The sequence below is a fragment of the Littorina saxatilis genome, linkage group LG9, assembly GCF_037325665.1.
Source record: "Littorina saxatilis isolate snail1 linkage group LG9, US_GU_Lsax_2.0, whole genome shotgun sequence".
In the NCBI taxonomy this organism is placed as follows: Eukaryota; Metazoa; Mollusca; class Gastropoda; order Littorinimorpha; family Littorinidae; genus Littorina; species Littorina saxatilis.
In genome coordinates this window covers 23,992,590-24,017,410 of record NC_090253.1, presented here as the reverse complement: position 1 = coordinate 24,017,410, position 24,821 = coordinate 23,992,590, and the positions used below count along the sequence as shown (strand labels likewise).

The following is a 24,821-nucleotide window of genomic DNA, read 5'->3' as shown; positions in this document are numbered from 1 at the left end:
AGAAAGCAGCCAGGATGTTCCCGTTCGGTGAGCGTTCAAATGGAAGTATGCTTGTACTGTATGTAGACGCTCGGGGAGCTCTGTGATGGTTTATGGGAGGCTTACTGTGCCTTTAATGGTTTGGGTTCCACAGACATTGAGTGCTTCTGTTGGAGTTGCGCCCTTAGGTCACTGTGCAAAGTGGTGTCAGTTACACATGCTGAGAAACAAAGGGATGTTGGCGCTCGAAATACACTCAACATGTGCATCAACACTAAGCGTGAGTTATGTAGAACCAGTCTCCTGGCACCTGAGAGAATAACAAGCACTGGAATGAACCAGCAACTTTCCTCCTCCGAGATACACGCCCAGGTATATCACTCACTTTCAATGGGAGCAGAGTTTGAGTTCTGAGACTTGTGTTCAAGAGGCACTGGTTACTATCAACCAGCCAGCCAGCCAGTCACCCAACCAACCTACACGCCGACCAACCAGTCTAACAACCAGCCTAGCAGCCAAATAAGCAGCAAATCCCTATCAGTCTGCCAGCCAACCTACCAGTAACCCAACGAGTCAACCTACCAGCTAGCCAGCCAAACTGTACCTGTCAGCCAACCAACCAACATACCAGTCAACCTACCAGCCACCTAACTTACCAGCGAGCTAACCTACCAGCCAGCTAACCTACCAGCCAGCAAACCTACCAGCCAACTAACCTGCCAGCCAATCAAGCAGCCAGCCAACCAACCAAACAGCCAAATAAACAGCCAATCTACCAGCAAGCCAACTAGTCAGTCAACCGACAAGACAGCTAGCTAACCACCCAGCCAGCAAGCCAGGCAACATACCAGCCAACCAATCAGCCAACCTACCAGCAAGCCTACCAACCAGCCATGCAACATATTGGCCAGTAAGCTAATCTACCAGTCACCCAAACAGCCTACCAGCCAACCAAGCAAAAGGCTAACCAGGCAACCAAGCAAAAAGCCAACCAAGCAGCCAGCCAACCAAGCAAAAAGCCAACAAAGCAGCCAGCCAACCAACCAAGCAGCCAGCCAACCAAGCAGAAAGCCAACCAAGCAGCCAGTCAACCAAGCAGAAAGCCAACGGAATTGTGTTAATGTCGCCCAGCTCTGCTTGGAAGCAGTACATGTTCAAAATCTCTTGGTCACAACAAGCTTGTAAACCAAACAGCCAGTCAACCAAACAGCCAGTCAACCAAACAGCCAGCCAGCCAACCAAACAGCCAGACAACCACCACAACAAAGCTGTCACTTGAACTCCTTCTGCATTTACTGGCTCCCATGCCCACTAGTGGGGGTCCTTTACGTCCTCACAGATACTAATATCTATTAGTGACATGAAAATAGGTAATGTGTTGGGGGGGGGGGGGAAGGGAGGTTTGCACGTGGTTTGCACCAGATGGCCTTTATAAGTAGAGCCCAGCACACACAGCCCTACCCCCCCCCCCCCCCCCCCCCTTTAGGCAGTTATACTCTGGGTTTTTTGTTTGTTTTTTGAAGGGGAAGCTTGCTATCACCCATCAAACTCTGACCTGGATTACAAAATCTTTGTCATGCATATTGGGTCACACAAAGGGGAATAATTAAGGCACTAGCAGGTCTGTACATTCGACCTGGGAGATTGAAAAATTCACCACCCTTAGCCCCCATGCAATGCGCAGCCAGCTGGCATTTGAACCCCCGAAACCTTCCAATTTTGAGGTCGAAGTTCTTTCCATGGAGCTATTGCGCCCATCGCTGTCTTAAAAGCCCACATCTTCTTGTAACAACATTTTGGCTCAACGTATCAGATCTTGACAGGCTTTTACATGGGATCAGACCATCCCTCCACTTGGTCACATACCAACAATCCACAGCCTGGATACTCTCTGTGCACAGTAGGAGTTTTTGATGAATTAATTTGGTAAAAGCTGAGTGGTGGCTTCTTCAGAAATTAATTTATCCAAAAAATCCAACTCAATACTGCACAATACAGCAAGCAGTCAGGTACAGTGGAACCCCCTTTCAAGCCCCCCCCCCCCCCCCCCCCCCCCAACAATTTAAGACTTCTCCCTTTTTATGACATTGATTATTGATATTTTCTGTTCATAACCTCTGTAAATTTACCCCTGTTTTAAGACTGCCTTGTACTTTAAACCCGATTTTTTAAGAATCTTTAAGATCTTTAAAGAGGTGTTCCACTATATTTGATTTGAGGTATTTGACCAAGCTAAGGGGTGGTTTTACCCCATATTTAAGCCTGGCCACGTCAGAGACGGTGAGCCGAAACGAGGCGGAGTGGGCCTTTCACCAAAGCAAGCATTACCTTGATAGCAGCAGGAATGTCGCTCTGCTCAATGGGGAAGATGTCGAGGTACTTGAGGCTCTCGGCCATGACGTAGAAGGGTTTGTTGTACATCTTGGCAGCCATGGCGATGTTGAAGGTGCCGATCTTGTTGAGGATGCCCCCGCTGTTCACCAGGTGCTCCGCTCCCACCACCACCAGGGCTATCTCCTCCATCTTGTACCTGGGCAATGACAACGACAATGACAATGACAATTTTTTATTTAACGAGGGAAGTATAGAGTAAGCTGTGATCTGCTGTTTTGCATCTGGCCCTCGCCTAAAGAGGGACAAATCTATTGCTAAAGAATAAACAAGCAAGCAAACCAAAAGGTAGCAATGTAGCAGAGATAGGTACACATCAATGTCCATGCATCAGAAAGAGGAAAGAGTGATTTACACAACGTTTAATTTGAAAGTCAGCGGGGAAAAAAGTCAAAACTTGACCAAATGTAAAAACCAAGTCAAATAATGAATTCGTCTATTAAAATCTAAAATGAGTCTGTTCTATAGCTAAATTTGCCAGAGGTACTGTTAATCATGTGCAGACCTGTGCACACTCAAAACGCTCATCAGTAGTAAACAAACCAAATTTCAGTACTTTTTAAAATGTTTCAGTAGTAAGCTGTAATGACAGTTCAAGACATAATTCTGCTCACAAAGCACACAAACTCTTCTTTGGTGACAGAGCTGGTGTCTCCTCTTCACTATCTGAATCTCGCACTCTTTTTTTCTTTTCCATGTTTCACTTCAATCACAAGTTGCCACGCAGACGCTGGACGAACTAAGTCTAAGAACAAAGACTCAATGCTGAGAACACGCGCGCTTCCGGTAAATCGAAAAACGTCTTTTCAGCGCAACGGCTAACTAATTGGTCAAAACATCTTAAAACAGAAAAAAAGTACAACGTTTTTTTGTTTTTAGTAAAACATCAGAATTTCGGAATTTTAATTAAAAATCCGTAGCACCGTATTCTGCATATAAAAATCGGAGAAATTACGGAGAAACTGTAGATGTGCACAGGTCTGCATGTGATAGCATTATGTGGAAAAGCTAGTCAAACTGACTGGTCAGAGGCTTTGTTGAAAAAGGATAGCCAACCAAACTCACCCAACGGCAGAATCAAGAATGACAGTGACCGGGAGACCCAACTTCTTCAGTTCTTCTGCTGTGCGATAACTGAAAAGAAATATCTCAGTCAAGTACAACAGGATTCATCATAACATGCAAGACACAAAACAAAGACAACCAGACAAATTCATATTGCTTTTCCATCCAGCTGTACATATTTTTGCATGAGGTGACACTCTCACAGCATAGCATCTGATCTCTCATCTCAGGTAGGAATAGTTTGGGTAAAATGAAACACTCCTTTTAACACTTTCTACCCCATCTATGTTGACCAAGTTTTTTTTTAGCCGAGACCAGCTGTGCTGCAGCAGGTCAATCAGAATTGTAGTAACTGTGTAGAAACTGTGTATCAACACGCTGGAAAGCAGGCGTTAGATGGACGTTGCAGGAAGCGACTGAAGCTAACAGTCCGAGCGGATATATCCGTACCTGTTCAGATAGCCATATGAGTGGGTACGGATATATCCGTACCTGGGAGACAATGAGTTTTTAATTAAGACCTCCAGAAAATCTTTGAAAATCAGCTAGTCTTAAAAAGGAGGATGCCTTGAAATCGGGGTAAGTTTACAGTCGTGAACACAAAATCTAATAAAACCAGGCCTTAAAAGAGAAGAAGTCTTAAACTGGGGGTGGGGTTGGGGGGGGGGGGGGTGGGGGGGGGGGGGGGGGGGGGGGTGTTCCACTGTACAAACTCAGGTGAAATGTTCACCAACTTGTTTATGCTAAGCTAAAGACTATGCAATGACAAATCAACCCTCTGAGCTATACCGCACCATTGTTTGTACCCTTACTGATGCACATACCACGTCAGCAAATTGGTTCTTTAAACGCAATGCCATGTAGGTCCCTATGAATATCTTTCCACTCACATCACTTATCTTGAAAATTTCAGAAACTTTTATGGCCATTGCAGCAAATTTGCCAAAGAAAATAAATCTTTGCAACATCCTCATTAGAGTGACAATTATACTGACAACAGGAAGCTCACCCTGACTTGTTCGGCTGCGATTCGGTGACGTACACTTTAAACATCTTCCCTTTGCTGACCGCCTCTTTAAACGCTTCCATCACCACGCGAGAGTAGCTGTGAGTCAACACAATCTGCACAACACAAAGCACATTTTGTTGACCGCCTCTCAATTTGGTTTGAGCAAAATTTTATTCAAAATACAAGACACGAAACAATTGACAGTATGCAACGAGGACACAAGCTGAAGCTTCTTCTTCTTCTTCTTCTGCGTTCGTGGGCTGAAACTTCCATGTACACTCGTGTTTTTTGCACGAGTGGAATTTTACATGTATGACGGTTTTTTACCCCGTCATTTAGGCAGCCATACGCCGTTTTCGGAGGAAGCATGCTGGGTATTTTCGTGTTTCTATAACCCACCGAACTCTGACATGGATTACAGGATCTTTTTCGTGCGCACTTGGTCTTGTGCTTGCGGGTACACACGCGGGTGTTCGGACACCGAGGAGAGTCTGCACACAAAGTTGACTCTGAGAAATAAATCTCTCGCCGAACGTGGGGACGAACTCACGCTGACAACGGCCAACTGGATACAAATCCAGCGCGCTACCGACTGAGCTACATCCCCGCCCAAGCTGAAGCAAAAAAGATTATATTACATGACCAAAGCAATACAATATTACACAAATCTTCACGATGGTGGAAATGACAATGATAAACCAGAAGAATAAATTAATTTAAACCTTAATCCATCATCACATGACAGTAGCTGCGAGACAACACAATTTGCACAACACAATGCACATTTTTTTTCAGCAAAATCAAGAAATAATGCAGTGATGATGAGTTATAAGAAGACACCTTCAAGACAAAAAGAAAAAAGTTCCGTCACTTCATCAATTTTGTGTTGTTTTCAGGCCTCCGTCTGCGGTCAACGAAGCAAACTTTTTTGATCTGACACATCACGATGGTGAGAGTCCAAAACGAACAAAGACACAAAACAAAGACAGAAAACAAAATCACAACAGAAATCAAAACCAGTATAAACTTACAGTTCCATGGCTGATGAAAGGTTCTGCAAGTCTGGCAATGGTCTGTCTGGCGTTGGCCATCTTGTTCACCCAGTGGTTGGCACGGTGAATCATGTTTTGACGACACCGCTCAAAATCCTGCAGGAAAAAAACCAGAATATTAATTTCATACTTTATCATGATCATCCTTTATGTTGGCTTGGGAATCATGTTCTGACAACATCGTTCAAAATCCTACAAGCAATAGGAATATTCAATTAATTTCCTGCTTCGTCATCCCATTGCTGGGAAATTCGGGTCGCCTCCTCCCAGTGGAAAGCTATAAGGAGAAGGATGAGATTTCATATAGTCCTGTGAGGTTACCCTCATAGAAATTCAGGCTGCTTTCTCACTTTCTTTCTTTCTTTATTTGGTGTTTAACGTCGTTTTCAACCACGAAGGTTATATCGCGACGGGGAAAGGGGGGGAGATGGGATAGAGCCGCTTGTTAATTGTTTCTTGTTCACAAAAGCACTAATCAAACAAGAGGCGAAGCCTTCAAGGCTCACGTAAGAAATAGACAAACAGTAACACAAACTCAATCACTCCGTCACACATACACACCCACACACACAGTAAGCTTAGGTGACACTGTGCAAGAAAGAGAGACACTAGATCTAGATCTGTCTGTCTGCATGTAGCCTACTTACAGGGACACGACTGCCAAATAGTCTCGGCCCGCTCAAAATAACAATGACCGAGACCACACACACCACGCGAGAGAGAAAGACTACAGGGAGGCATGCCGTCATGATGCATTAATTGACGTCAAACACTTTTGACCGTGACGTAATCTTATACGAGCTTTATCCATAGTCTTGGATAACCACTCACACATAGACTCGGAAATGTTAAAGTTTCTACCACAGACATACACACGCACAAACACACACACACACGCACAAACGCACAGACAGACAAAGTTACGATCGCATAGGCTACACTTCGTGAGCCAAAAATTGCTCCAAGTGTACAATATATGACCTTACTGGGAGAATGCAAGTTTCCAGTACAAAGGACTTAACATTTCTTACATACTGCTTGACTAAAAATCTTTACAAGGGTAAAAGGAGAAACAGAATCCGTTAGTCGCCTCTTACGACATGCTGGGGAGCATCGGGTAAATTCTCCCCCCTAACCCGCGGGGGGCTGCTTTCTCACTGGGGAAAGCGAGCTGCCATACAGTATATAGCACTACCCTTTTTGGCTCACGAAGTGTAGCCTATGCGATGCTAACTTTTGTCTGTCTGTGCGTGCGTGCGTGCGTGCGTGCGTGCATATGTATGTATGTATGTATGTATGTATGTATGTATGTCTGTGGTAGAAACTTTAACATTTGAAGACGTCATATTACATTGACGTCACATTATGACGTACGAGGGTTAGACGTCACGCGATGGAATTACTGAAAGTCTCGGTGATTGTTATTTTGAGCGGGCCGAGACTATTTGGCAGTCGTGTCCATGTAAGTAGGCTACATGCAGACATATCTAGATGTAGTGTCTCGCTTTCTTGCACAGTTTCACCTATGCTCTTTCTGTGTGTGTGTGTGTACGTGTGTGTGTGTGTGTGTGTGTGTGTGTGTGTGTGTGTGTGTGTATGTGTGTGTGTGTGTACTGTGTGTGTGTGTGTGACGGAGTGATTGAGTTTGTGTTACTGTTTGTCGATTTCTTACGTGAGCCTTGAAGGCTTCGCCTCTTGTTTTTCTGCGTGTGTGTATTCATGTGTCCAAGCCCTGAGACTAACGCTAATGCTCAGCAACAAAATTTGGGCCATCCAACTTGTGCTTTTTTGTTTAGGTGCAATCAGCCGCCTGCACTGAATTCTGAATGACCAGTGTCTTTGGGCGCTTACAGTGGTGACATATGAGTGGGACATGGATACAGTGTCTGAGCCATCAGATAAAGTTCCCCACATTAGCAATTCCAGCTCATTTCCTTGAAACAATTTTGATGCAGCATGAGTGCTTTCTACTACATGTATGTACATGTTCTTCTTCTTCTTCTGCGTTCGTGGGCTGAAACTCCCACGTACACTCGTGTTTTTTGCACGAGTGGAATTGTACGTGTATGACCGTTTTTTACCCCGCCATTTAGGCAGCCATACGCCGTTTTCGGAGGGATATGTACATGTTCAGGGGAACAAACAAATGAACAATTTAGGTGTACACAAAATCATGAATTTCTGGTTATCCAACAAATCCTATTTTTCCCAAAGACCCTAGAATTTCATATGCCCATCAACAACAAAACAAAAGTGCATACATTACTATTTATACTTACAAAGTTAATGGATTTGCAGGCTACACAAGGGAAGCTACTCCTCTCCCACATCTTATTCTAAGGGACACAACTTGTAAGAGTTCTGAACAATTAAAAGCCACATGCACCTTGGAGGAAAATAATGCCCAAAAAATATCCGACTAAATTTGTCAGACCATGTCACCAAAAACTAATTCATTTTTTTCTGAACAAATGTATAAACTCACAGCAAACTGCATGTTGGTGAGAGTGATGAAACGGAGAAACAGTTGACACCCAGCGTGGATAGACGAATGCTTGGACTCTGACTCTGACAGGGCAGCAATGCAACGGTCCAAACGATCGTTGAACTCCGAAATAGTTACCACTGGAAAAGAAAAAATAATACGATAACTAGTGACCCAACCCACCCCTTCAGACCTCCACAAATTGGAGAAATCCGGTCTTAAATAGGAGGGGAGCTTAAAATGGAGGTTTGTTTGTTTGTTCGTTCATGGGCTGAAACTCCCACGGCTTTTACGTGTATGACCGTTTTTACCCCGCCATTATTTTAGGCAGCCATACACCGCCTTCGGAGGAAGCATGCTGGGTATTTTCGTGTTTCTATAACCCACAGAACTCTGACATGGATTACAGGATCTTTTTCGTTGCGCACTTGGTCTTGTGCTTGCAAGTACACACGGGGGGTGTTCCGGGACACCGAGGAGAGTCTGCACACAAAGTTGACTCTGAGAAATAAATCTCTCGCCGAACGTGGGGACAAACTCACGCTGACAGCGGCCAACGGGATACAAATCCAGCGCGCTACCGACAGAGCTACATCCCCGTCCTGCAAAATGGAGGTGAATTAACATACACTATCATTAAATTACAGAGCTCATAAACAACTGGTCTGAGAAAACAGGTCTCAGGAAGGAGGGTTTCTTAAACTGGGGGGTCTCAAAAGCAAAAACATCACATTTTTTTCACTTTGGATTGGATGTTTGTGTCTGAACGTTTAGTTTAGTTTGGGTCGAATTAGATGGACCAGCTTATGTGTGTAAATAGACGTGCCATTAGCCATTAGGCCAAAAAGAAAAATATGTCTGTTTCCGGTAACCCGACCGACCCTATTTTTAAGCGCCGACCCTAAAGGTTTTTTTCGCTTTTCGCACCCCCCCAAAAAAATAAATAAATAAATAAATAAATAAATTAAAAAAATGAAGTCAAGTATACAGTACTTTATTTAGTTTCAATATATCTAGGTCAAAAACATGTGCTGAATAATTGTAAGAAAACTAAGGAAGCGTTTAAAAAAACACCACACATACGTAAAAAGACGTTAACAAAACGTAAGAAAAGGGTAACAAAAATAATAAAAATTTTTTAAAAAAATTAAAAAACGACCGACCGACCCTATTTTTTTCGGCGATGTTACCGGAAACAGACATATTTTTCTTTTGGGCCTTAATAGTTGTAAAATAAAAACAATCTTGAAAAAGGGGGATCATACTTTTGTTGGATTCCAGGAACCGCACAAGGGCCTTCAGTGCTGCCAAGGGTGGAGACATATCAGGGTTGTCTTCCTTGATACTGTTGTAGTAGCCAACAACCTCTGCAACAACAAAGGTAATTTAAACAAGCTATAAGTAGTAATTATGCCAATTATCATCCAGAATGCAATAAGAAAGTATAAACAATCAAAGACAAATATTTTCATGAGAAAAACAACTGAAACAAGTAGCAGTCTTCTTAAAATGCACTGCACGCAGACTGGGGAGGGTGGTTGTTGAGGGATTAGCAAAATGTAACAAATAGATGCAGCTCGTTTTATGTTTGTGTGACAGGGAGAGTACTGCGTCACCCTTCATGACAGGCTCTGGAATTGTTAGCCGCTGAAGAGCGCAAGATATTCATAGCTAGACGTTTCTTATACGTCGCTGACACCTGTGCATTGTAGAGTTCTGTTTGTGATAGGGTCTGGCTGCCGCTGTCCCCTTGTATATTCTTGGGAACCTTTGCGTACCCATAACAGTTTTTATAGAGCAAAGAAATTAGCTCTAAATTTCTCAATCCTGTTTGACTGGGCTTTGCCTCCAAAGGTGATTGCTGTGTTCTGACACTATGTTACATTGTCATTAGTGACGGAGGAGAAGTCGTTGACACTGAAAGCCACAAAGACTTTCCCCTTGTTGAGATGCCAAGTCAACAGAGATTTCTGAACATTCGACACTGTTAGCTACTAATTGTGTAGATTGTGATAACAAAATAATATTATTTGTACATTCAGTATACATGCTACTTGCATTGAGGACTGGGTGGCCGAGTGGTAACGCACTTGCGCTTGGAAGCGAGAGGTTGTGAGTTCGACCCTGGGTCAGGGAGTTAGCAATTTTCTCCCCCCTTTCCTAACCTAGGTGGTGGGTTCAAGTGCTAGTCTTTCGGATGAGACGAAAAATCGAGGTCCCTTCGTGTACACTACATTGGGGTGTGCACGTTAAAGATCCCACGATTGACAAAAGGGTCTTTCCTGGCAAAATTGTATAGGCATAGATAAAAATGTCCACCAAAATACCCGTGTGACTTGGAATAATAGGCCATGAAAAGTAGGATATGCGCCGAAATGGCTGCGATCTGCTGGCCGATGTGAATGCGTGATGTATTGTGTAAAAAAATTCCATCTCACACGGCATAAATAAATCCCTGCGCCTTGAATATGTGCGCAATATAAATTGCATAAAATAAAAAAAAATTAAAAAAATAAAAAATCCCTGCGCTTAGAACTGTACCCACGGAATACGCGCGATATAAGCCTCATATTGATTGATTGATTGAAACAGCAGCATGCAGTGATGCACTTTCAGTTTTACCGGATGCAAAATTCAGTCACCATTCATTGCAGGGCCTCAGGTTGTGAGCGTGCCAGCATTTAATTGCTAACTGTTTTTTCTCTCCCTATTATCATTGCTTTCTCCTGAATCTACATTTCATACAGACAAAATCTCACCAACCGTTGAGTAGCGCTCGCGTACTGCCCATGCAAATGAAACTTTTGTTGGGACCATCACTGACATGAAACATTAGAAATATATTTCTTCAGTTGTTGGGGGAATTAAAAGGTTGTGGTGACCGTCAATTTCCCTGATCTATGCTAATAGAGACGACTCCGCTGCAGCGGGGAAATTCGCTGCTACATGATTTAAGACCAACAAGGGAGGTCCAACATAGTTGCCACAGACCGGTAAAGTTGTCTGTCTTGGGTGTGCTCACAGTTCCCCATGGGAACTTAGCATGTAGTCATGGCAATGTATCCGTCACCACGCACAAGCTAGGTCATGCATGCATGACACTGAACAAGCACGTGCCTCTGTGTGTGTCATTGTGTGTGTGTGTGTGTGTGTGTGTGTGTGAGTGTGTGTGCATGTGTTAATTCTTATGATGTGTGGGGGGGGGGGGGGGGGGGAGGGTGATAATGACCACAACTGCACAAGTGTTGCATTTATTTATTTACTTATTTATTTATTTATTTTACCTCTACTCCCCTGCCAAAAGCGACCTCAACAGCATGGACACTCAATGAAATGAACACAAACTGACAAAGTATACTACATCAAGTTAGTACTACTACATACTATCATAGTGTATAACTATAACTATAACTTTAAGTTCATAACGCATCTGTTTCTGACGTAGTCACAGTGATCGGGGAATTTTACAATACCTTCTTTGTCTGCAGTTTGTGCCATGATGTACAAAGTAGAAATTACTCGTCCGAGGTGAAGAGTAGTCCCTTAACTCCACAAAAATAAATCGCAGAAGGTCTGTGCACAAATTTCATCAGCTGTCGAACTTTTCCTTGCATGCGGGCAAGGGAGACAATTCCAGTTACGAAGTAAGAGTAACCTCCTTTTCACAAAGTTTGGAGATTGAACTGATTGGGGATAGCACCAATGTTTATGTGAACAAACAAAAGAAACGTACGAGAAAGAGGGGGTACTGAACTATCTGTTTGCAAGCAAGACTTGCATATTCCTCGATCAAATGTTGTTAACCATGCCAGTAAACAAAGAAGTGTACTCCTTCTTAGCGGAGACAATTGGGATCATTCTTGGAGAATTTGCAGACGACCCTCCAGAAGTTCCACACAAGAACATGATCTTGAAAGAAGCTGAGTATCTCTGCAAGAAATCTTGGACAAGATCAAGCATTGCGGGTCACATCGCTGTGAAGTATGGAGGCGCAGGACCCAAGCGTTCACCTGTGAAAAGAGTTGGAGCCAGGTCACCCATCAAGAAACTAAAAACTGTTGAACTGGATGAAAATGGGTATAAATAGTGTTGTGTGTGTGTGTGTGTGTGTGTGTGTGTGTGTGTTTGTGCGTGCGTGCGTGCGACCGTGTGTGTGTGTGTGAATGATCTGTGTGTACACATGTGTGATGGTGTAATTCACCCACTTTGGGTCCAGTTAAACCCCTTCTGCTTGTGTGTACATATATGTGTGCACATGCGTGTGTATGCATGCGTGTGTATGCGTGCGTGTGTGATGCGTGCCTGCGTGTGTGAAAGATCTCTGTGTACACATATATGTGATGGTGTACCTACAGGAAGTTCCACCACGTTGGGTCCAGTTAAACCTCTTCTGCTAGTGCTATACAGGGTTTCATTTACTAGTGCACCTGATTGGCACATAACATTTCAAAATGTCTCATTGGAATTCCCTTCAGTGCGTCAAAGGGCGCACTGAGATTATGTACCACTGCGCCACCCCATGCACACTTTTCACGGGAGTACAGTGTTTGGAAAGACCTAAGCAAAAACGGGCGCCAAGACGAGCAATTATACTTGCGAATTTGTGAAACGTGCTGTGATTGGCTTCTATATATCTATATATATATACGACTTGTGTCTGTCTGTCTGTGTGTGTGTGTGTGTGTCTGTGTGTGAGTTCGCGATGCATGGCCAAAGTTCTCGATGGATCTGCTTCAAATTTGGTGGGCATATTCAGGTAGACCCGGGACAGGACACAACCTGGTCGATATTTCAACACGTGCTCTCAGCGCGCAGCGCTGAACCGATTTTGGTTCCACCTCAGCTATTTTGGTTCCACCTCAGCTACCCAGGCCCCAATACCGACACACCAAAGCCAAAGTTCTCGGTGGATCTTTTTCAAATTTGGACACCGTATTCAGCTACACCCCGGACACAATATCATCGATGAGATATTTCAACACGTGCTCTCAGCGCGCAGCGCTGAACCAAATTTGGTTTTTGTGTTCATTTCACCATTATAAGTAACTCTTCCTTATCTTCTCATCTTCTCCATGTTTTCAGCGTTTACCTCCCTTCCTTCGTATGGTGCACTTTTGTATGAAGGGGGCATCTTCGGATATTCCCGGCGTTCTGTTACTATTTTTAGAAGGTCACCGCAGTGTCCAGAACGTAAATTGGACCCGTAAATTATCCTCACTGTAAAAGTGCAAAGGTCGAATCAATTTATAGCCACGCGAAAAATACACTGTCATCTATCTCTCTATAGATACGGCTTCTCTGTGTTTGTGTGTGTGTGTGTGTGTGTGTGTGTGTGTGTCTCTATGTGAGCAACACCTGTGCATTGTTCAGTTCTGTTTGTGATGTGGTCTGGCGGCTTTTGTGTTATTTTATGTACTGGCCTTCCTTTGAGAAGCCATAACAGTTCAAAAGGGCTTTGAGATAAGCTCTAACTTGCTCAGTCCTGTTTGAGTGGAGTTCGCCTCCAAAGGTGATTAACACGGTTACATTCGTCGACAAGGATGGGACTCGATATGGTCAGGAATGGCATTATGGCCACTGAATCATTTTCGTGCTGTTTCCATTCCACGAATCTGGGAGGGACCTAAGCTTGGCGGGTCCATTGTTCGGACCCGGCGAAGCCGGCGTACGGCTCTAAGTACTTCTTCCCGGCGAAGCCGGCTACCCGGCGAAGCGGGTATTCATTCTAGTTATATATATACGACTAGTGTCTGTCTGTCTGTCTGTCTGTCTGTCTGTTCGCGATGCACGGCCAAAGGTCTCGGTGGATCTTTTTCAAATTTGGACACCGTATTCAGCTACACCCCGGACACAACCTCATCGATGAGATATTTCAACACGTGCTCTCAGCGCGCAGCGCTGTGCGTGCTGAACCGATTTTTTTTCTTTTTTTTCGGGATCCACTACCAGTAACTCTTCCTTATCTTCTCCAGTGTTTTCAGCTGCGATTATCTCCCTTCCTCCGTGTGACGTCAATCCATATTCCCGTTACTACGTTACTATTTTTAGAAGGTCACTGCACGTTACTATTTTTAGAAGGTCTCCAGTGTTTTGCGCGTTTATCTCCTTTCCTTCGTGCGCCGGCGAAGCCGGCGTGCTTTGCCGGGTCCCAGGCGCAGCCTGGTATTCGGCTCTACTTCTTCCCGGCGAAGCCGGTACCCGGCGAAGCGAGTAATCATCTAGTTTAAAATGTAATTCATTAGTATTCAACCAATCCTACTAGAGTACTATCTGTGCGGGACCGATCTGTGCTTGCGCATTTACCTCTGTGGAAACTGTGAACACAAGCGATATTGATCGAAACATACTGTAGACCAGGCATGGGAATTGTCCGCCAAATGGCGGATTTCCGCCGAATTTTTTTTTTGTTCCGCCGAAAATGCAAAAGTGTCCGCCGAAAAAATAAAGGGGGGAGGCACACAAAAAAAGCACCGGTTACTTTGGCCTTTGGGCAAAAGCCCGCGAAAACTTTCCGTACTTTGTTCACGCACTGCTACCGCCCGCCTCAGTTATTGAACTTTTATGTTTGAAAGTAAACCAGATTGCACAGATTGTGTTACAAGTTACATTTTCCTGTTTGTCTCAACAGATCAATTTTTTTACAAATTTAAACCATATATAATACATGTATATATTTTTTTCTTCAAAAAAAGCAAAAATTGGTACATTTTTGTACTAAAAACTCTGATTCTAAAAACAGAATTTAATGGCAAACTTGGAGCTCAGATGACACCAGATTGCACCATCTGGGTTCTTTGGAGAAAAAATTTTTCCGGGGGGGCATGCCCCCGGACCCCCCTAGTAAGGCTAGGCGCTTCGCGCCGTCGACTTGACGCTTCGCGTCTACAGTTATAAATTTTCCGCCTTTTTTACAATTTTTAATTCCCATGCCTGGTAGACCCACACAAAAAAGTAATGTCCCATCAGAATTTGGTTGAGGGGGACAAATGTCCCATTGTCTTTTTCTTCCAGGTTAAACCCTGGCTATAGTAAAGGTTAATTTGTGATTTTTTTTTCAAAATGTGTGTGTAGTTTATTAGTAGTTATATATATGGTGCCAATAAACCAGTGATACAAAAAATACTTCTGTACTGTGCACATTGAAGATCTGCTGTTCATAAGCAAATCACTGTTTCAGACAACCAGTAAAAAAGCCAAGGAAAAAGAAACCACCAGCAGAAAAACTCAGGAAGCCCAAAAAGGAACACAAACCCAAACTGAAAGTTTGGCGACGATCCAAAACACCTCGCAAGAAGGTCATAAACACTGAGCCAGATGGAGGCGAGAACGAGGGATCGGGAGTGCACTCACCAGGAGGTGAAGGGGGAGGGGAGGAGGAGGAGGATAAAGGATTGACGGACACTGAAGTCATGCTGAGAGAACTAGAGAAGATTCCGTACTTCCGAGACCCCTCCTTCAAGGATTCATTTCACATGGAGAGAAGCACTTTCCAGGTGGGTGTGTTTGGCCCCATAAAAAAACCACCATATTGTTGGATTTGGGTCCTACATATTAAATCAAAACTTGACTAAATGTAAAAAGAAAAAAAGATGGTATTAGCTAGTAGAAGTATGTAGTTTCTTGTTGTTTTAAACCCAATTGTGAAACACAAGTTCTCCTGTGGAGCAGCTCAATTGTGATTTGTTTTAAAGGGAGGTTAATATTGTACAATGAAACCCTCATTTTAATCAATCAATCAATCAATATATATATATGAGGCTTATATCGCGCGTATTCCGTGGGTACAGTTCTAAGCGCAGGGATTTAAAAAAAAAAATAATTATGCAATTTATATCGCGCACATATTCAAGGCGCAGGGATTTATTTATGCCGTGTGAGATGGAATTTTTTTAACACAATACATCACGCATTCACATCGGCCAGCAGATCGCAGCCATTTTGGCGCATATCCTACTTTTCACGGCCTATTATTCCAAGTCACACGGGTATTTTGGTGGACATTTTTATCTATGCCTATACAATTTTGCCAGGAAAGACCCTTTTGTCAATCGTGGGATCTTTAACGTGCACACCCCAATGTAGTGTACACGAAGGGACCTCGATTTTTCGTCTCATCCGAAAGACTAGCACTTGAACCCACCACCAAGGTAACGAAAGGGGGGAGAAAATTGCTAACGCCCTGACCCAGGGTCGAACTCGCAACTTCTCGCTTCCGAGCGCAAGTGCGTTACCACTCGGCCACCCAGTCCACAATTTAAGACACCCCCCCCCTTCCCCCCCTCAATTTAAGACTTGATCCCTCCTTCTCTTTTAAGACCCAATTTTCTCAGGTGTTCTGTTCATTTCCTCTGTAAATTTACCCTGATTTTAAGGCTCCCTCCTTTTTGAAACCTGATTTTCTCAGATTTTTAACGGTCTTAAAAGATGAGTCCCACTGTACTATTAATTCAACCCATGGTTATTTCCCTTGGTAAGGATCTTGCATACTTTATTTTCTGTGATGTATACCCAAAATGAGCACCAGTTTCTTGTCTAACCCACAATTGTTTTATTAATCTTATCTTAACATACATAATTTTATATGGTTAAACAATCATGAATTGTAATATTTTACCAGAATGATCTCATCCTTTCTGCAGGAACTGTGCCAAGTGGTGGGTTTCAAGGTGGCGGGTAGGACCGTCAGCCCTTACTCCAAACTCCTGGGGGTGCTGTGGTGGCTTGCCGGAAGAGAAAGCATGAAGCAGATCGTCAAACGCTTCGACTGGAGTATCGGGACGTTCCATGGCGCTGTTCATCTGTTCAGCACAGCAATCGTGGAGCATCTGATGCCGCAGACCATCCGCTGGCCGTCGGGGGAGGACGATGTCAAACAGTGTCTGCTCACGTTCGAACAGAACTACAACTTCCAAGGTGTGCTGCGCGGAAATACAGTGGAACCCCCTTTTTAACTTACCCCCCATTTTATGACTCCCTCTCTTTTAAGACCATGATTTCGTAGATTTTCTGTTCATAACCGCTGTATTTCACCCCCATTTTCTGTTCATAACCGCTGTATTTCACCCCCATTTTCTGTTCATAACCACTGTATTTCACCCCCATTTTCTGTTCATAACCGCTGTATTTCACTCCCATTTTCTGTTCATAACCGCTGTATTTCACCCCCATTTTCTGTTCATTACCGCTGTATTTCACCCCCATTTTCTGTTCATAACCGCTGTATTTCACCCCCATTTTCTGTTCATAACCGCTGTATTTCACCCCCATTTTCTGTTCATAACCGCTGTATTTCACCCCCATTTTCTGTTCATAGCCGCTGTATTTCACCCCCATTTTCTGTTCATAACCGCTGTATTTCACCCCCATTTTCTGTTCATAGCCGCTGTATTTCACCCCCATTTTCTGTTCATAGCCGCTGTATTTCACCCCCATTTTCTGTTCATAACCGCTGTATTTCACCCCCATTTTCTGTTCATAACCGCTGTATTTCACTCCCATTTTCTGTTCATAACCGCTGTATTTCACCCCCATTTTCTGTTCATAACCGCTGTATTTCACCCCCATTTTCTGTTCATAACCGCTGTATTTCACCCCCATTTTCAGAATCCCTTCATTTCAAGACCTGGTTTTCTCAAATTTTTAGAGGTCCCAAGAGAGGGGTTCTACTGTATGATACATAAAGAAAATATTCTGATACAGTGAAACCCCCTTCTTAAGACCTCCAAAAAATGGGGGGGGGTAAATCAGGTCTTGAAAAGGAGAGAGTCTTACATTGGGGAGAGGGGGTGTTTTAAAAGGAGGGTTTCACTGTGCTGACAAAGCATAATATTCATTGATAATCTACAAATTGTATAGTCTGTGAAGATCTTTGTTCAGTCGGACGTGGTATATGGCGCCCACCTCTTGATATCGACCGCCTGCCAAATACGACCACCCGGAAGGATTCCTGACCAGGTTCTTTCCGAATCAATTTCCATAATGATCCCCTTTGGTTGGTCCCTTAGCTAGTCGTTATTGACCGGTTCCACTTTTGTGTGTGTGTGTGTGTGTGTATACATACATCATACTAGTTTGAAGACACACACTTTCAATAAGAATATTTTCAATCCTTTTTCCTGTGTTCAGTCTTGGTCTCTTGTGAATATAACATTTTAAGCCCATTTATACATGTACTTGTCTCGGTAACAGTATAATTATGGCAGTCACTATAATTGTCTATAGTGTCATTTCATCTGAAGACAATGTTTTTTTGTCTAAATTCATGATTGCAGGTGTAATGGGATGTCTGGGAGCCTGTCGTTTGCCGCTGCGATTACGTTCAGCAAAGCGAGGTGCACCCTATCGCGACCCCAATGGACGACCTTCTATACTCCTGCAGGCTGTCTGTGATGCAAACCGCCGCTTTTTGCATGTCAGCGCTGGTTGGCCTGGCACCACTGCGGAGCATGTGGCATTCCACGAAAGTGACCTCCCTGGCTTGCTGGATAAATTGCCAGATTACGCACAGGTACATGTACCTTTCGCCAACCAAGGAGCATGACCCTAATGGTTTTACCGTGAGGGTGTAAACCAACACATCATAATTTTTTACCTTTCACCATTTCTCTTAGATAGCATCAACTGCGCAGCATTAAAATAGTCAACGTTTTCATCAAATTATTCTATGTTTTAGAAGTATTATTTAATTCTTAACGTTAATAACGCTTCCGCTCTTCAACAGTTCAGTATAACCCACCTAAAATTACAGAAGATTTGCAGTTGCAGCACAGATTTAAACAAAATGATCCTCCCACATGACTAAACTCCATATCCTCTTCTCAGTGTGTGTGTGTGAGAGAGAGACAGAGACAGAGAAGAACAAGTCGCGTAAGGCGAAATTACTACAATTAGTCAAGCTGTGGAACTCACAGAATGAAACTGAACGCACTGCATTTTTTCACAATGACCGTAGTCCGCCGCTAGTGCAAAAGGCAGTGAAAGTGACGAGCCTGTTTAGCGCGGTAGCAGTTGCGCTGTGCTGCATAGCACGCTCTACTGTACCTCTCTTCGTTTTAACTTTCTGAGCGTGTTTTTAATCCAAACATATCATATCTATATGTTTTTGGAATCAGGAACCAACAAGGAATAAGATGAAATTATTTTTAAAACGATTTTGGACGTGACGTGTTAGTTCTAAAGATTCATCGAGGGTAATTAGCGAGCGCAATTTTTGTTTCTATAATGACGTTTGTCTCGGTGACTTTGGCATTATAAGCAGTGGAAAAACAGGTCCCTGCCAGACTTGCTTGACATGACCTCATTTACATGATATACACACGTGTGATTTGAACGATTATTATCTCACGGGTGTCTCTCTCACGTATGTAGGATAAAACATATTTATATATGTTTGGAATCAGAACATGATGAACATGATGAAGAATATAAGTAATTTTGGATCGTTTTATAAAAAAATAATTTTAATCACAATTTTCAGATTTTTAATGACCAAAGTCATTAATTAATTTTTAAGCCTCCATGCTGAAATGCAATACCAAAGTCCGGCCTTCGTCGAAGATTGCTTGGCCAAAATTTCAATCAATTTGATTGAAAAATGAAGGTGTGACAGTGCCGCCTCAACTTTTACAAAAAGCCGGATATGACGTCATAAAAGACATTTATCGAAAAAATGAAAAAAACGTCTGGGGATATCATACCCAGGAACTCTCATGTAAAACCACTGTTAACATGTAATGTATCCAAAGCTTTGTCAACATCGTTGTAATACAAGTATGTATAGTCTTATAGTGAATGCATAATACTTTTGTTTATATGTCTTCACCCTTGCCATGGTCACTTCGTTTTACCTTCTCATTTTTCATGATCGTACCGGCTACATCAACTTAACTTACACCACATCGTCCAACTCTTGTGTTAATACTTTAATACTCAAAATAATGTACATAGCTGTGCCTAATTCAAATGCTACTCATATTTCACCCTGCTGTATAACACATGCAATATTGTGTATTTGACGTAGAATGTCTTCACAGCCATCCGTGTGACCTATTCACTTACCCGATAATCATATCACCTTCGTATCCATTTACTTTACTTTGTCTTGAAAACACATTTATTCTTTATTCTTTCTTACTCTCCTTCTTACTTGTGTTCTGTATAAAGTCATGCTCTGTTTCCCCAGAGGCTATGTGAGAGCTAGCCTCTGTCCCTTGTGCAGCCACTTTTCCCGTTGTTCGGCGTGGGGTAGAGTACCACCGTTTCGGCCCTGGATTTTAAGCATGTACTTCAGAGATGCCATTACCTAAATGCCTGTTGATTTTCTAACTTCCAGGGCTAGAATCGGTGGTTTCTGTTCCAAGGCGGCAACTCTCTCACAGAAAGTATTATTTTACAATGTTCTTGATGCTTGTATAGCAATAGCCATAGTTGTTAGAAGAGGAAATGGTGTGAACTTAGCTATTGTATTATGGTCTCTACACTTCGTCTATAGTTACAGTCCCAACGAATCGCGACAAAATAACTCTGAAAAGGACTCAGTAAATACTAGCAACCGTGAAGTACGCTCGATTCCTATAAGTACGCTGTTTTGTTTTGTAATATTAGTTTTTTTAGTCTTGAAACTGATGTTATGTGGGGACATTAATCCGAATCCGGGACCAGTTTCTCCGTTAGAAAAAGGTGAACTTATAGTAGCACACTTAAACACCAGAAGTTTGAGGAACAAACTTGATATTGTGGAAAGTGAAATTAGAGATTTTGACATAGTAACTTTATCTGAGACTTGGTTACCTGCTGGTAAGATGCAAGACCAATTTAATATTAATGGTTTCCATCCACTTGTGCAAAGAGACAGACCAGACGGAGCACACGGTGGTGTGGCAATATATGTTAAAGATTACTTATGCTGTAAAGAGAGAACAGATCTTTTGATTCCTAACCTTGAAGCCACATGGATCGAAACCAAATTGAATCAAGAAACTATATTGATAGGCTCGTTTTACCGGCCTCCTAGTGCCCCTGTTGCTTATTGGCAACTGATCGATTCTTCTATTAAACAAGTTATGGCCACCCCTCACAAATTCATAATTCTTGGTGATTTTAATTCCGATTTTAATGACAACCCACCAAAGCAACTCACAGACATTTTGTATCTGAATAGCTTAAAGCAACTAGTTACAAGTCCCACACGGATAACTGAAGATACGGCCACCTGTATCGACCTGATTATTACCCCAAGCACTGACATTGTTGATAAAGTAGAAGTTATTCCTCCCATTTGTAGTGATCACTCCGTACCAGTCGTTTATTTAAAGCATCATTTGAAGAAAAGATCACACTCAAAAAGAACGATTTTAGATTATAGCAAACTAGACGGTCAAAAGTTAATAGTTGAGTTACAGAAAATTGATTGGTCAAACATAGTGACTTTAGAAGATATTCATACCGCAGCTTCTCTTTTTTCGGAGCAGTTGTATTCGATCGTGAAAACCTGCTTGCCTGTCAAGGAAGTCACCATTCGGGAGGGAGACACACCCTGGATCACATCATATATTTTGAAATTAAAAGACCGAAAAAGATTTATTCATACTATTGCTGTGCATGTAGACACACCACAAGCTTGGGAACTCTTTCGTAAGATAAGGAACCAATACACAGATGCTATTCGAACGCGAAAGAAACAATATTTAGAGGAACTTGACCGGTCCGTATCTGATCCAAAGAAATTTGGTCAGAAGCAGTGGTGGAAGTTAGTTAACAGGTTTATGGCAAAGAAAGGCTCAGACCAAAACGAAATCCCGCCACTAACAGTTGATTGTAAAACCTATTTTGAAGACCAGGAAAAGGCTGAATTATTTAATATGTCTTTTGTTAAACAATCAGAAATAAACGACACAGACGATAATGTTCCCGATATAGATAATGCTGATTTTTTTGTCGACGATATGGTCGTGACTTCTGAAGAAGTGAAAAGTGTAATAGAAAGTCTTGATACATCTAAAGCTGTCGGGCCTGATAAAATTCATAATAAGATTCTTATTGCAAGTTTACCTATAATAGCAGAACCTCTATCTATTTTATTTACAAGATCATTAAATGAGGGCGTATTTCCAAGCATATGGAAAACAGCACACATAACACCGATATTTAAAAAGGGGGATAAAGGAGACTGTTCAAATTATCGTCCCATCTCACTCTTAAGCTGCGTAGGTAAAGTCCTTGAAAAATGTGTTCAGAAACATGTGTTTGATTATTTTGTATCGAATAACATAATCACACCTTCCCAGTCTGGTTTTATTCCCGGTGACTCCACTGTGTACCAGTTAACATGCCTATATAACGACTTTTGCAAGTCACTCGACGACAGCATTACTGTCCAGGCAATCTTTTTCGACATTTCCAAAGCATTTGACAGAGTCTGGCACAAAGGTCTTTTGAGAAAGTTATTTGCACTAGGGATTCGAGGTCAGATGTTTAATTGGTTGCAAAACTATTTAACTGATCGAAAACAAGCAGTGGTGCTTAATTAGGAAGTATGTCTAGCTACTTACCTGTGCAAACAGGCGTTCCACAAGGCTCTATTCTAGGACCTCTCCTTTTTCTGGTTTACATTAACGACATAGTTGATAACGTTGAATCCATTATTAAACTGTTTGCCGACGATACAAGTATGTATTTAAGCCTGGAAAATTCTCAGATGCGAACAGATATTTTTAACTCAGATCTTGAAAAAATCGACCAGTGGGCTAGTCAGTGGAAAGTTAAATTTAATCAAAGTAAAACAAAACTTCTGAATATAAGCAGGAAAAGGAATCCAGATTACATCCCTTTGAACTTCGGTGGCACAATTTTACAAGAAACTGAAAGTCATAAACATCTTGGTATTATTATTCAGAATAACGGTAAGTGGGAGTTACATATTAAATCTGTTATAGCAAAATGCCGTACGCTAGTAGCTTGCTTACGATCTTATAAATATAGACTAGGCAGAAAAGCTTTAGAAACAATGTATAAATCCTTCATATTGCCACATTTTGATTATGCTGATGTTCTCTGGGACAACTGCCCTAAGGAGTTAGCCACCGAGCTCGAAAGTATTCACTTAGATGCAATTCGAACCATTGTTGGAGCAGTCCGCGGTACAAGCCATCAAAAATTGTACAATGAGTCAGGCTTTATTTCATTACTAGAGAGGCGAAAACGTCATAAATTGATATTATTTCACAAGATCGTTCACCGCAAGGTGCCAAACTACTTATTAGCGATATTGCCACCATTGATATCAACTAATAACCCATATCACCGGCGCAGACCTCTAGACAGGAAAGTTCCATCGTTTAAAACTGAATTATATAGAAACTCATTTCTCCCATCTACTACACAACTCTGGAATTCTTTACCAGACTATATAAAACTTAGTGATTCCCTAAGTGAATTTAAGCACTTTTTGTCAAAAAACGATTTAAGTCTGCCGTGTTATTTTTATTCTGGAGATCGCATGTCACAAATAATTCACTGTAAGCTCAGGTTATATATAAGTGATCTCAATAACGATCTAGTGAGACGTCACGTTGCTACAGATGCATCTTGTGACTGTGGATTCCCGTCCGAATCCGTACAACACTTCATATTCGATTGTCCAAATTATCGCGAAGCACGTCAAGAAACTATACATACCCTCCCTAATCACACAATTCACCTCCCCCACCTTTTAAACGGAGACAGACAGTATTCTTTAGATTTGAACAGGAAAATTTTTTCCACCGTACACTCGTTCATTGAACGTTCAGGCCGCTTTGGGTAAGTCAGAATAAATGCTCTACAAGCCGGACAACAACTTAAACTTCTGCACATCTCCTACCCATCCCTCTTCTTTTATTCATCTTCTTTCCCTCCTTCCTTCCTTTACTGTCTTTCTTTATAATCATTATGCAACGTTCATTACGTTATTAATAGATTTGGTTTATTGAGACAAATTTTCACCCGTTACCGCCTTATGTTGTAATGTCATGCAGGAACACCACTATAAGCTTCTAGCTTGTTGCTGTTTCTGTGAACTTTGTATACATGTCATGATTGTAACCTTTGTTAAAATAAACTTATGTTTAAACCAACTCTCATGTAAAATTTCATAAAGATCGGTCCAGTAGTTTGCTCTGAATCGCTCTACACACACACACACGCACAGACACACAAACACACACACATACACCACGACCCTCATCTCGATTCCCCCTCTATGTTAAAACATTTAGTCAAAACTTGACTAAATGTAAAAAGGAAGAATTTGGTATTTCTGCTTGTACAAGTGGGTAGTTTTAAATGGATAGTTTTAAATTTTCTCTAAACAGTTCTGTGAAATGGATTTTTGAGTGTTCATTTACAGTAGTACTGTTATAAATGTTACTTCATTGATTCCCATTTTTAATTGGGTGGGCTCCGTATTTTTCAGGTGTTGGCAAGCAGAGACTACCCAGCCAGAAATCACGTGTGGATCCCCTTCTCCCAGAACGCACCCATGTCCGACGAAATGTTCTACTTCAATCGTCTTCACGCGGCCAGCATGGTCGCGCTTGACCGCACCACCCTGCTGCTCAAGAACACGTTCCAGCGACTGGAACTCTTAGAGATGCTGCCAGACAAAATTCCATCGGTGGTTCTTGCGGCATGTGCTCTGATTAACTTCATCCTGGAGAGGGAAGATGTGGGAGGGGAGGACAGATTCCCTGTGCTGAGCGGTAGTGGGTTTGACGGCACACCTGGCAGTGGTGCCAGCAGCGGCAGCACCAAGAAGAAGAAAGGTGCGCTCGGGTGAAATGATATACAGTGGACCCTCCGTTAC

At 42.4% G+C, this 24,821-nt stretch overlaps 2 protein-coding genes across 2 annotated transcripts in view; one reads left to right on the top strand and one right to left on the bottom strand.

Annotated features, from left to right (window-relative positions):
* The window catches only part of LOC138975657 (translation initiation factor eIF2B subunit alpha-like), a 14,578-nt gene extending 2,966 nt beyond the window's left edge, over positions 1-11,612 (bottom strand). Inside the window, exons 1-7 of the mRNA XM_070348390.1 lie at positions 11,455-11,612; positions 9,247-9,348; positions 7,982-8,121; positions 5,476-5,592; positions 4,445-4,557; positions 3,436-3,504; positions 2,308-2,509 (exon numbers count right to left, since the gene is read on the bottom strand). Of these exons, the coding sequence (XP_070204491.1) occupies positions 2,308-2,509; positions 3,436-3,504; positions 4,445-4,557; positions 5,476-5,592; positions 7,982-8,121; positions 9,247-9,348; positions 11,455-11,479 (768 nt within the window). The 5' untranslated portion in view covers positions 11,480-11,612. The remainder of the gene's footprint in view (positions 1-2,307; positions 2,510-3,435; positions 3,505-4,444; positions 4,558-5,475; positions 5,593-7,981; positions 8,122-9,246; positions 9,349-11,454) is intronic.
* Positions 11,613-11,663: 51 nt separating this feature from the next.
* Positions 11,664-24,821, top strand: LOC138975656 (uncharacterized). Its single transcript, XM_070348389.1, has 5 exons — positions 11,664-12,058; positions 15,159-15,474; positions 16,621-16,894; positions 18,253-18,488; positions 24,432-24,821. The coding sequence occupies exons 1-5, from the start codon at positions 11,775-11,777 to the stop codon at positions 24,792-24,794; spliced, it is 1,473 nt and encodes a 490-aa protein (XP_070204490.1). The 5' UTR covers positions 11,664-11,774; the 3' UTR covers positions 24,795-24,821.